Here is a 14,621-nt window from a genome sequence, read left to right on the forward strand (position 1 = left end):
CATTAGGACAATGGAGTGCCCCAGATTGATCACCCAAACTGAAAACAGTCATTATCCACCACATGTCACACACAATTGTCTTTTACATACAGTGTCACTGGCATTTAATGCAGCACCAGTTGCTGATCACCTGATTGGTTTCTTGGTTCTGCAATTCTGCAATCTTAATACTATTTTTTACATCTTCAATAGAGTGAAGTTTTATTTTATTTGTTATTTTAATTTATTTATAAATAATGCAAAAATCAGGCAGATGGTAATGAGAGCTAAAGAAGAAGAAAGTCTAGTGGAATCAATCATGATGTTACATGGTGGCAATGTGGAACTGGGGAGACCTGATGCATCCAAGTTGCATCAACTGCACCAAGAATTCCAATTAAACATGTTCCATATCTACAAACAGCTGAAGAGCAGAAACTTCATTTAAAAAAAAATGTACACTTTTCCATTTTATCCCCAATGTCATTAAATATGTAAGGAATGTATAATATGCATACATATACAACAGATTGTTTAGGGCGTTAGGGTATAGGATTATAAGATTTGCTCAGCAATTTTAGGCAAGCTACATATTGGACCTATAACAGCAGTATTATAGAAAACAATGCTGTTGTCTTGCACAAACCCAATTCTTAACCTCAGATTGCCGATTGTGTGCAGTGACTGTTGGGGCATTGTGATTGACAGCCTTCATATGATAACAACAAATACTGTGTGATAAATGTAGATTTTTAATATGGTTGCACAAGAAATGGTTTATATAATGCTAGGCAGTGGTTGAAGTGGGCCAGTATACAGTGCTTACAGCCTTTATTCTATAACTATCAATTTCCATTTACATACATTTTCCATACCGTCACTTCTAAATTCCCACGTTGACCATTGATCCTAGGTGTTTTGAAAAAGCAATTACAACTGTTTGTTCTCGCCTGCTCTGTCTCTTTATCCATCACATCACTTGTGTGTTAGTTAATGAAATGAATAACAGAATAAATAAACTCAATATACTCTACACATGTGGACAATGTTATCATGTTGACACGTATTTGTTACCTTTCCCCAGTTAAGTGCTACAGAACAAGAGTCTGCAGATCACTAAACACTTCATTGACAAACCTGGACAACATTCATTTTAAATGCATAATTGCTTAAACATTCATTCTATGCAAAATTATACTTCTGTATTATACAGTAATAACAAAACTAGAACAATTCCTGACTGCTTAGCTGCCCCGTAGTTTGGTAACACAGGTTTTTAATCAGCGGTGGACAACATGCATTCAGGAGCCTCACAAATGACCCATTGTCCCTCAGGTGGACTGCACATTGCATTTTCAGAAAGACACTTGGTCATGAAGCCCTTATTGCAATTGCGCCACCCATGACTATATACACATTCCCAAAGCACACTCGCACACTGCACACTTAATGTACACTCACACAACTTGGACAGCAGAGTCATCCATGTCTGGCTGCTCATTCTCATCCCTGGCTGTCAGGAAATAACCACCCAATTCCAGGTTTGTACTGTGCAGAACATGTTATTTGCATTTACTATGCAGCAGATTTAATCTTCTATTTCCTGGGAGGAAAAAACAGGGAAAGTTATTTGTGATACTGACCCAATGAGGGATAAATCAGACCTTGGACTGTCTGTTGTCCACCACTGCTGGAAAATCTCTTATTGTGTTTGTCAAGTAATTATGTGAGGAAACAGCTTAATAACACTTTACCATTATTGTCAGAAAAATACTTGAATATAAATGTATCACACAAGGTCCGAAAGTAAAAAAAAATATTACACATTTACAATATATTTACTTCAATATCTACCACTGCATTTAATACTTTATCTATTGTATCGTAAATTGTTTGTCAAAGTTGCACTGAGGGATCTAACAACTTGGCAGTTTAGTATGCATATGTGATATATTCATTTATCACAGTCCTGTGTTTTTGTAATACTTCTGAATAAATGCACTTAATATTTAGAGGAGCTCATACACACAGGGGACCAAATCATCACAGAACGTAAATGCTGATTCGTGCCCTATTTTGCATAAAATCGCACTGTGCATGCCCAGAACCAAATGCCTGAGAACGCAACAACATCCAATTCATCTTCCAGTGCAAAGGACCCTTATTACAACCTACGATTTCATGAGCAGAACGGGGAGGGGAATGGGAGCATTCATATACTCAATGTACAGTAAGGGTGGGCCAAGCTGGAGTGCATTGCAGCGGTGTCTGATTCAAGTCTGGGCACGTCAAAGTTACGTGTTCTTCTGTCGTATCACTTGCGCCAGCTAGGGGTCTGGTGTAAGTGCCAATTACTAGTGATGATGGCTGTATATACAAGATAGAAGAACGTGTTTACAATCAGGAGCAACTGTAAAAATGTATTTTATGCACATAACGTAACTTCAGATCTGCTCTTTGTTGAATACAGACGTGCGTATACCTGATGTACGTGTTTTGTTTTTGTTTTTTTAAAAACGTATATTTGTTTTACATTTCTTGATGAATGAGACCCACTGACTTTAGCACTTCCTGTTATTTAGTCTATCTTATGCATCCATGTGTGTTCCAGAAGTACTATGCAGTATACTGCAAATCACTGACTTTAATGTGACAACACTGCATACTTGGCAGGATAGACTGTACTATTTGCAGTTTCCTTGCATCCTTAACGACCCTAAAATCGCATGTAGTATGAAACATGAATAGACAACCTAGAGTTAAAATGTATAGCTTCCTATTGTGGAAAATATTTCCTAAATTAGTAAAGGTGTACCCTAATTAGGTAGATTTATGGACCACAAACTCAGTAGGGAAAAAACATAATTAAAGCAATACTCCTTCATCCCATAAATGGTTACTTCCCTAATCCCAGGCTACAATGGTAATCACTTATTGTCAGCAGAACACAGATCAGACACTCATTTATCATGGACAACGGTGCTGTGACAGGAATCTGTGCTGTATTTTGATATGGGCAACAACCTGGATTTTAATGTATGTCTTCTATTAATAGCATGTTTGGTTTCTATTAATAGACGCAGATTGTCAGCAGAGCATTTGTTAAGTGCAAAACATGCTGAGCATTGAACTTCTGATATTCCATGTGTCCTGGCAATGTGCTGCTATAAGGTCAGGGAGGAACTCCTTATTACGGAGGACATTAGTGTCCTGATGCACACAACCTATAGGGGACACTTTACAATGTGTCCCGTATGGTACTGTGGAGACAGAGGTGCTTCCTTGGCCACAAAGTAAATCTCTGCATAGATAGAAATCCTGTCATGCTACATAAGTTATAGTAATATACTATACTTATATTCTCAGAGGGTGGCAGATTTCCCCCCCAGGAAGCTACAACTCCACCCCCCCCTCCCCATAGATAGCTACAGCTCTTTTTAGGCACTATGTCGTGCAACAGCATTGCACTCAGGGAGGGACAGCCAAATTGTAGCCCGGGGGGCAAGAGTCGACTCAGCAGCCTATTTTAATGGAAAAAAATGCAGGTGGCCCAGTGACCTAGCGTAAGGTAGTGCACTATGGGACCGGCCTGGCAGGCAGATGCCCCCCCGCCCCTGATTGCACTTATACACCCTGTTCTAAGTCATTACGGTAATATTGCTTGTTTATTGCAGCAGTGACCATATGATTTTAAAAAAAATGTATTTAGTTAGTATTGTAAAAAAAATTCTGCTAGCAGCTACTAAGGAAGTCGGTTATACTTGTAAATGTGGACAAAATATTTCCTAATAGATAATATGTAAAAATTTCGAAACAAACTGGCTTGTTAAAGTGTTTTGTAATGTGTTGAAGGAGAAACCAGACATTGCAAAATGTATGTACAATTTATCAACAAGTGCATATACTGTTTTCCTACAATATGCACTTATAACTAATTGACTTATTTGACATGTAACAGTTTAAATTACTATCCATTAAAATAAAAAAAACTAACATGACCACTACAAGTAAACTGTAAGTTACTCCATATAAAATGGCCTCTGATAACACTGACAAATATGTATGCAAAATATAGCAAAAGCTTGTGAGAGTTTAAGATATTTGAGATTAAGTATTTGGTCACAGGGAACCTCAATGCACAAAACACTTCCTGCCAGATAAACTAGAACTTTCACATGCAATTTGTTTTCCAGAGCTGGTGTGGGCGTAGCTATGCCAATAGTGGGTGTGGTTTATTTGAGGTGTAGGCTAATGTGATAGTGAATGTATTTATAGTCTAGATAAAGCATTAAAGTATAAATTAATGTGTAAATAGGTACAGGAGATGAGAGGATTGAGAAATGGGATTTGGGGAAAGGATAGAATGCCAAAGTTTGATGATAGAATGCATTGCAATGTTAGTACAGTGACAAGTGTGTAAGGCATAAGAGAGCCTAAAGCAGGCGAGGCCAACCAGTGGTTCTCTAGGTGTTGTGCAACTACAACTCCCAGCATGTCCTGCCAGCTGTTGTCTGGCTATCTACTGACAAAGCATGCTGGGGCTTGTAGTTTCACAACACCTGGAGAGCCACAGGCCTGGCCTAGAGCATATATGAGGGGTAGTGTAAAGAAGGGGACAGAGAGAAAACTGGAGGGGAGCTTAGTTTACAGCTGCTACAGACTGAGTGTGAATGTTACAAGATAACTTTTCATATTTGATCAACTTGTATTTCAGATCTAGTGACAGTATAAAATAATAACTAATTATTTTTTCAAATGCCTTTAAACATATGGTAATTTTTTTTAAAGAGGACCCCTCTTTTGATTTTTTTTTACAATCTACTCAATGCATGTAGAAAAAGGAGTACCTTCCCCAACTGTTTAAGATTCTCTAATGCTGCTACTGTTGCTCCATACTCTAAGTCAGAGTTCTAGAGCTGCGAGAGGCGCTAACATTAAGTGGAGGCCTAGAATATGGAGCACGTTTCCTCTTCGTCAATCTCTTGGTTGAACTTACAGGTGGTGTGATTTGTGGATAGGTCCTGTATATTGCATTAACAAATACATTTTTGTAAAAGTTACATACACATAGTAAAATGTAGATGTTTCAAGACAATACAGCAATGCCGCGGACGCTTCTTTGACAGCGCCGCGGCTGCTGTCCAATTCAGAATCGCTAATTTTCTTGGGGGGGGGGGGGGAACCCCTCCCCATAAAAATCCTGTGTTTGCCCTGGAACAGGGCAATATTTAGGAAAAGCCTTTTACCTCAGTGATGTTGCCAGTTCCTTAGTATTGGTTGAGCATAACAAATGGCTGCCTCATCTGTGTGTAACAGCTTGACTTGTGGACGCACAAGTCTTCCATATTCCCTCCATGGATTTTGTAATGTTTGTGTATGTTTAAAGAATCCCACACCTTTGTAAAGCTGACAGAGTCAGTGTGATATTGATGATAGTCTGTCCTGCCGGAATCTTGGCAGTAAAATCTATGCAGCCTCTGCCCAATACGGATGGGTTCAGACAGTGCAGACCAGACATTGTGAACACTGTGCACTGAGTCTTGGAATGTAACAAGACAACGTTATTAGGATAGAAGTCAAAATGAAAGTCTCTAATCATGTTCCTGTAAAGCACGAAAAATAAGTGACAGCTAGTTATATTGTCAGTTGGTAGGAGTTGCAGAAAGGGATTGCATGTTTAGGCTTGCATAATGTCAAATAATATCACATGATAAAATAATTGGTTCCACAGGGAAACCACAGCAAGTGCTTCAGTACAAATGAAAACAGTCAACAGGAAATGCTTTCAAAACAGGTCTTAAAAATCTTAACACCAAAATCATTCCTATGCTGTGACCCTGTTTTGGTGTGAATGTATATTCAGAAGTTGTATGCCTTTTTTACCATTGTATTTGAACAAATTAACCAGGAAAATGCTGCCCAAGACAGTGGATTTCTGACTCCGAGTGTGCTGGGTGTTAAGCTGCTTGCTATCTAGTTAAGTCACCTAGCTTCTTTGGGATTTTAATACCCATAATTTAAATGCCTTGGCACTTACTGGCATAGTGTATCTGCATCATGGTATAAATTGTCAAGGCCATAAATTGAGACAATTTACTTTTAATATAAATGTCTAGGTTCCAGGACTTGAAACATTTCTTCCAAAAATAAAGTCACTGTTTTGACTCTATTGACTTGTATTTGTAGATAAAGGGCTTTCCATTTTTGTTATCTGCTTTAACAATCCACAAAATATCTGTGTCCAAGTAAAGCAGCTATTAATATAACCAAATGTTATCATCCACCAATACTAAGAATGCATGCTATTTATACAACAAACTGAAAGAAACAAAACAAAAAACAGTGGGAATAACTACTAGGTCACCTACATTATGCGATCTGCATTTCCAGCTTCTCATAACCTCTGCCAACAAGCTAAATACAGAGAAGATAAAATCTACACAATTTGATTTTAACAATAGCACTCTACAACCCAGCAGGGTTCAGTGGTCCAGCCCTTCAAATTAAAGTAACATGTTGCAGAACATAAATAGACATTGACACTTGTTTCTAGGAATTTCTAAAATAAACATATGGACGTAGTAACCTTATCCACATTTAGCTTTATAGATATGAGCAGAAGCTGACCTCCTACCTCCGTGATCCAATATAAAAGCAAATATCCCAATACTGCAATACTAATGGTGTTACCTAGTGGGCAAATATTCACAAGAAATTAGGGCAAGTATGATTAAATTAACAAGCAACAGAATGTATGTGAGCTATAGGGCTACGCAGACAGTGAATGAAATAGCCCCATCTGACCCTTATTCAATGTAATATAAAGTATTGTATACACGTTGTATACATTCTGAATGATAAACAATATCATATTAACCATGATTAGCTATACCAACACGGTAAGATAATTCATTTAATCTTCTCTATTAAGAAAATTTTTAAATTAACTCCCTTCTTTTCGTGCCTAAGACAGCTGCCTCATTGTAGGCACAGCCCTGGGATTACCCTTATTTTAGTTAGAAAGATGTCTTTTATTATAGAACATTGTATAGGCATAGCATGTGTCACTTGTGGTAAGGTTCAGGCTGGGCTAGGGGCATCTTCCCCTGGTCCGATCCCATAGTGGGCTACCTTGGGCTGGGTCATTGGGCCACCTGCATTTTTTTTTCTTTAAAATATTCCTAATTGGCTGCTGAGTCGAGTCTTACCTCCTGGGCTAAACTTTCTCAGCCCTCCCCTGCTTGTGGTACTACATAGGGCTCAATAATTTATAATAGACCATATGTATGCACCAAATTTAAGACCACAATGTTAAATTTGTTTAACGATAAAGAAAAACAATATGTTATAAAAATGAGCTCATCTACTGTAGAATAATCTACTATCTCTTTTAATGTCATACATTCCTTTTTAACAATACATTTCTATTTCTTTTTTAAACCATACAAAGCAGATGAATATAGATGAATGCAATATTTTGCACAGGTAATTAAAATGCCCCCATGTACAAATACAGGTACACAAGTTTAGTAGATTAGTTGGACTCCATATTCCTGCTGAATATGTTCTTAGTTATGGCTCGTGACGGAGTTGAAAACTGTGGTTATAAGCACCCGCTCAAACTATTATGTATACGTGTAATCTCATTCGTGCTGTATGGTTTGAAAAAGGAATTTTCATATATTTAAAACAGCTATTTGAATATTTACAAGTGCTTTACAACAAGACCACTTCTCAAGTACAAAATGACAGTGGCTAGCTTGTTTATATTATAGTTATTTATACAAGTAGAGATATCCTTATCGCCTACACTGTAGACTGATACAGGCTCCGAAAACCTGCAACTATCAAAGCCCTATAATAAAAAGGCAGTCTGCATTCAGTTATTTTACAGATTCAGTGCTTTTTTAACATATTAAATGCTATAGATAAATTTCTTTCCAACACAGTGCTGCCATTTTTACTTCCCAATCAGGTAAGAACTTAAAAAATAGACATTTCATAGAATTGAGTGCAGTGCATAAACCACAGTGCCGCTAATAATATAAACATAGAAAAACTTTGGAAATTATTGCACCTAGTTTACTCCAAAAGGCGATTGTGCACTTTAACAGCAGAGAGAAAGACGATTCCTCATAATGGGAATGTCATTGTTTCAGTCTCTAGGAAGAACATTACTACATAATAATTTTCAAGACTTCATATGGCTTATCAGAAAGAAACTGGTAAAGTGTATGGTATAGAAACATTTGATCGGGCACACTGTTGTGGTGCTCAGTACAAACACTTCTGACTGGTACAGTTAACCCTATACGTATACTTTCATGCATACCAACAGTGCTCAGACTGGATGCATGGCGTATGTTAATACAAATATCTCAGCACATTCCACTACTTTAAGAAATAAATACAGTTTGTCCCTTGGCTTTCATTCCCCCCCTGCAGATTGGAACTTCCAAGATAAAAAAAAAATGTCCTTTTAGCTGCTATATCAAAATGTAATAATCTAGTGCAAAACATAAACTCCAAATGAACACTTCTTTATACTTTTGATTGTCTCTCATCAGACCACTCTTGTTTAGTATTCTGCAGCGCCTGAGTCTTCTTTTCATCCACCTGTACATAGTCCACTCTCTGCTCTTCAGACAGGAAAGGTTTCTGTGGTGAGAGAGAAAAATAGTTACATTCTAAACTTAAAAGCACAGATATATGTGAAAGATTTCAAGGTATGATTGTAAAGTGGTTTTAAAATGCATATTTTTAAAAACCTGCTATTTACTCAAGCAGTATATAGCCTTAGGTTAGGAGCACACTGGAGGCTTTTCAGCCAACCATTGGGCCAATCACACGATATACGACCGTTTTGTCAGATACCGTGTTAGTGTGTATACGATGAATGACAGTCGTCCCAAAGTACCAATTATCGTTTCATTTGGTTGGTCGGTATGTTTTATGATCTCATTCCAATCACCTTCCGAGACTGCAGTGTGTATGTACTTATGTTCAAGGTCTCCATAGAGTTTACAGAGTGATGGTCTTTTCAGCCGTTGCCGGCAATAACCATGTCCTGGTGACCATATATAGAGAGTGCTGTAAATGGAATAATTTGTTTGTTCGTTCTGAAACTGAATATTTCATTTCAGAGTCACAGAAGATAACGAAATTCGTTATGACATGTGGATAGCTAGAACAAGGTGGTTATTCAGTGTGTCAGGACTTAATGAATGAATGCATATTGTGCTGTCATTCTCTAAACGACTCTAGGACCATATGAAGAGCACAGAACTAAAGGTAAATTGTGTGTATTGTGTATGCATGACTCGCCCAACCGGTCGTACCTTCAGTAGTAGGTACAATCGTTCTAGATAACAGATGGTCGGAAAATTCTACAGTGTGTACCTAGGCTAGGTATACATGGAAGAATTTTACGACCGATGTGTTATCTAGAACGATTGTACCTACGAGTGAAGGTCCGATCAGTCTGATGATTCATGCATACACACTACACACGATTTACCTTCAGATCTGTGCTCTTCATATGGTTCTACATCTGGTCCTCTAGTCTTCAGAGAATGACAGCACAATATTCATTCATTCACTATTGTCACACTGAGTAAAACCGCTTTGTTATAGCTATCCACGTGTCCCAACGAATTTTGTTAGCTTCTGTGGCACTCAAACGAAACATTCTGTCTCAGAACGAACAAATTAATTACTCCTTACAGCACTCTCTACATTTATTCACAGGGACATTCATTGTTAGCATCAGCTGAAAAGAGCCCGACTCTGTAAACTCTATGGGGATCGTCAGCATGAGTGCATACACACTGCAGGATCGTTAGGTGATTGGTCACAAAATATTAACCAGTACGACCAACCAAATGAGCCGACAATCGACACTTTGGGACGACTTTAGATCATCGTGTCACTATACACACTCACACGATATCTAACCAAACGGTCGGATGATGGCTGATTGGAGGTTTTTCGTGCAATCATCAGGCCAGTGTTTACCAGCCTTAGGTTCACTCTCATAGAAAATTTATCTGCCAAAGTAGATTAGCTGCAATCATTAGATTATTGATAGTTCTTGACTAACCATTCACACTCCCGCCCGCTCCCTGCGCTCGGCCAATGATCGCTGCCTCTCCTCCACTCTGATCACCTCTTCCCACTCCAGAATCCAAGACTTCTCCCACGCTGCCCCCCTTCACTGGAACAACCTCCCTCGCTCCATCCGTCTCTCACCCAATCTGTGCTCCTTCAAGCGGGCACTTAAAACTCACCTGTTCCTCAAGGCCTACCAACTATCCACTTAACCTCTCATCTCTTCTGTTTCTCCCCTGGCCCCTTTTTTCTCTCCCCTTTGCTTCACTGGCTCCCTTCTGTGCCTGATTTGTTTACCCTCCCTTAGGATGTAAGCTCGTATGAGCAGGGTCCCCCTTCCCTCCTGTCTCCATACCTGTTCTTCCGCTTCGTCTCTACTGTATTTGCCTGCCTGGAGTTTCTGGAGTACTAGTACTTTGTGTTTATTGTTCTGTACTGTTTTACCCTGTATAGTCTACTGTTCGTACCGTGTACGGCGCTGCGGAAACCTTGTGGCGCCTTACAAATAAATGATAATAATAATAATAACCATTCTGTAAACAATGGCTTTATAAAAATGCACTTAGGATTTAAACATGAATAAATTTAGATCAGTGGAGGTAATCTGGATTATTTCTTTACTGTATTCTTCTTACCTTTTGCACAGGAGACGGAGATGCAGAATTAAAATCTAATGCAAGATAGTCGAGGTTGAACTTCCTAGGCCATGGGAAACTTCCATTACTGGGAGATGCCGCTTGTCTCTGTTCCTTTACAAGGAAAACCAAAAAATAATTAGAATTACTTTTTAAGACTATATTGTCAAAAAAATTATATATCCAAACAATAACATATTGCATTTGTAGAATTTAGAATATATTTGTAAGAGAATGTAAAGTGTTCTTCTGGATATGTGTAGGCCGATTTTGTTCAACAAAATACTTATAGGGTATCTGGCATTTAGTGAAGATGCCAATATATTTTAGCACTTACTGCTTTATTCGCAATAAAGAACTCTTTTACAGTCATATTATTTTTGTAAGTCTTACATTGTAGAAGTAAATGAACCATATGTTGTAGTCACGAGATCTAACATTATCGCAGCTGTTTTAAGCTGAATTTTTTATTTGCATTTCTGGTTAAAACTATGCTGTCAAAAACCATAGTTCAGTTTCCATAGTTGTCCAAAAGGCAAAGTAAGGAGTAATTTGCATGTTTCAAACCACAATTGAGGATTATGATTTTCATTATTTGGTGGAGATAATGACGGTGATGTACAAAACTTATAATAATTTATTATAACTATATATAACTACATAGTTATTGCTATGTTTGCTCAATGTTCCTTTCTGCAAAAAAATGTTTGTGTTCATTCATTCCTCTGCTGTATTTGCTCTTAGGGAACGCTACAGAAAGCATTAATTATGTATTAATAAAAAGATATATTCATTCTTGCCGTAAGGTGGATTGTTGTATAAATTGCACCATAAGCACTGGTGGGTTTTTTTGGGCTAAGTTTTATAAACGTTTTACATGGTAACCTGAACTTCATTTAGTAGAAAGAATGGGAAGATCCTGTTTTACTTCTGTTGACAGCCAAATGCATTACAGTAAGTTGTCAAGGTAAAGGTGTATCGGTTACCATACAAGTCAGTGTGCTCTATCTTTCATGTCTACATTACATCAGGTTTTCATGTGTCTAAAACTATGAAAAGACAGTTAATGAATAGGAGTGAATAAGCCCCTGGTGGGGATCTTCATTTATGTGCCTCTTGCATTATGTTTTTGTTTAAAAAAAAAAGAAAGAGGACATTTATATAATTTGATTCTATTGATTATCCCCCATATAACACTGTGATTTATGCCATCCATAGGTTAAAAGCTGCTGACTGTAATACCTTCCATCTCAGAATAATTCTCAGGCCGATGAATTGTAGATGACTTACAGCTAATTTGGACAATAAAATGAATACATTAAATCATATCTGAGACGGTTGGAATATGCAAATGTTATATAGTGGATGATCTTGTACCATTTACTCTATGGCAGTATTACATAGTTATCAAAAATGAATAAAATTCTTCATATCACCAATGTAACTTTTGAGGTTAATGTGCAAAAACTTGACTTTCCTCGGTTTTATAATTATCTATATACATGGGCATATTTAATCCAGTACTTGTCCTTCTAAAGAGAAATCCAGTGCATATAGTGCAAACATTTCTGTTTACATTGTATATATTGGACAGAACTTTGTAATGGTGTAAGGCCCAATAAATATTATGGTGTCATTTTGTTGAACTTTCATGGTTGTAAAAGTTCCATAAATTTACAGCTGCAAAGAAAATAAAATTGATTTACAAATGGGGAAAATTTAATTGCAACAAATGACGAAGAATAATTTTCTACTCAGACCTGCGGTCGAGGTGGGAGTGTAGACGGTGGTATTCCAAACCGCCACTTCTTTTACTGCCTTCACTATAAAATTCCACTCACTTACATTCCCATTACATTTTCCATACCGCCACATCTATATTTCCATACCGCCACGTCTATATTTCCATACCGCCACGTCTATATTTCCATACCGCCACGTCTATATTTCCATACCGCCACATCTATATTTCCATACCGCCACGTCTATATTTCCATACCGCCACGTCTATATTTCCATACCGCCACGTCTATATTTCCATACCGCCACGTCTATATTTCCATACCGCCACGTCTATATTTCCATACCGCCACGTCTATATTTCCATACCGCCACGTCTATATTTTCATACCGCCACATCTATATTTCCATACCGCCACATCTATATTTCCATACCGCCACGTCTATATTTCCATACCGCCACGTCTATATTTCCATACCTCCACGTCTATATTTCCATACCGCCACATCTATATTTCCATACCGCCACGTCTATATTTCCATACCGCCACATCTATATTTCCATACCGCCACATCTATATTTCCATACCGCCATGTCTATATTTCCATACCGCCACGTCTATATTTCCACTTTGACCACTGATTCAGACACTGAAGGTTTGAGGTGCGGGTTTAGCATGGTGCAGAGTACTTACTTGACCCTATCATGCACTGGGTTTCGTCATTTGTTTCAATTAAAATGACTCCATCTGCAGTTAATCAGAAACTGTAGGCTCTAACTCCGAATACATTGTTATTACTATAACATATAAATATACTACTTTTCAGTTTATACATTACTGATTATAGTTGATACTATAGATATGATATAAAAAGAACATTGCTAACTTTTTGCCACAAAAGCGAGCGCAGTAGGATGATATTCAGCTGGACTGAACAGGGAATGCATGTATCTGTATGTTAATGTTTTTATGACATAACATACTATTTTGAGATCTTTGCTACGATTCAGGGGAGACAGATGGCGAAAACAGCAGGATACTATTTAACCCTTGCAGAAAAGCAGAAACAAACCGTACAGAACTATCATTTTATTTATATGGTATGCAAATAAAATGAAAATCAAATGTACATGCAGATGGCGATGAACTATTCTGCTTTTGAGCATATTTAAGGGAACACATTTTATTTGAGAGAGTATAATAGAAAAAAATATTCAAAATATCTACTTACAAAAAAAAAAAATCTAATGTCATTTACAGCTTTCAAAACTATATAGCTTTCTCGGGCGTGGGAAAGCTTGTTTTTTTTCAATCTGTAAATAACTAGGGAAAAGTAATTCCATTTAAAGTGATCACCAAGCATACTGAAGAGATATTTTCAATAATAGAGCAAAAATGCTTTGGGCTTAATTATCAAGGTACAAAGATTGGCGATATTTTGTAACGCATAGCATCCAATAAGATAATCAGCTTTTATCAGGTTAGTATAGACAGGCTAATGAAAAGTAATACCTGATTAACCCATAACAGACCTGTTACATCTGTTGTAGATTACTTTCTATCTGCACTGTTTTATTAAATGTTCCCTCTTCTCTTGCAGCCACAATGAAACAGATATACAACCTAAGGAGCATAATAATGAATGATAATTCATTTAATTTTACTTAGAGTCTAACACTAATAATCACTTTCCTTTCATTTCTTATAGCAGGTATAAGGGAATGATCACTATTTTAAAAAAAATCTTCTGCAATGGGCTCCAGCTTGAGTGTAGTTCTTTTTGTATCCCGTAGGTGTCACCACTAGTCTTTAAAGACAATAACATAGACTGCACATGATACAATAATCTGCAAAATTCAATAAGTTTGTACTCAATTTAATTATTTTATGAAACAACACTATAGAGCTAAGGGGGGAAAAATGACCTTAAGTTTTTAAAGTGGACCCGTCGCATACAAACGGTTGAAGTAGCCATTTTGTTGGCTGAACGAATACTCATGAGAATGTGACCTCAGTTCACCAGAAGCCAGTGCCTTGTGAATATTAGTAGAATATTGCTCATGCAGTGCCTCAGTGATGTCACTTGTTCCTAGCACATCGATAGGCTGCAATAATATAACATAAAAGGCAATATCCTCAGTACAACATCTGAGCCAGA

The 14,621-nt window shown here is 37.5% G+C and overlaps 1 protein-coding gene across 1 annotated transcript in view; it reads right to left on the reverse strand.

Annotated features, from left to right (window-relative positions):
* Nucleotides 1-6,946: 6,946 nt before the first annotated feature.
* GAB3 (GRB2 associated binding protein 3) overlaps nucleotides 6,947-14,621 on the reverse strand; it is a 97,002-nt gene continuing 89,327 nt past the window's right edge. Inside the window, exons 9-10 of the mRNA XM_075184358.1 lie at nucleotides 10,722-10,835; nucleotides 6,947-8,637 (exon numbers count right to left, since the gene is read on the reverse strand). Of these exons, the coding sequence (XP_075040459.1) occupies nucleotides 8,521-8,637; nucleotides 10,722-10,835 (231 nt within the window). The 3' untranslated portion in view covers nucleotides 6,947-8,520. The remainder of the gene's footprint in view (nucleotides 8,638-10,721; nucleotides 10,836-14,621) is intronic.

Source organism: Mixophyes fleayi, chromosome 9 (assembly GCF_038048845.1).
Source record: "Mixophyes fleayi isolate aMixFle1 chromosome 9, aMixFle1.hap1, whole genome shotgun sequence".
Classification (NCBI taxonomy): Eukaryota; Metazoa; Chordata; class Amphibia; order Anura; family Limnodynastidae; genus Mixophyes; species Mixophyes fleayi.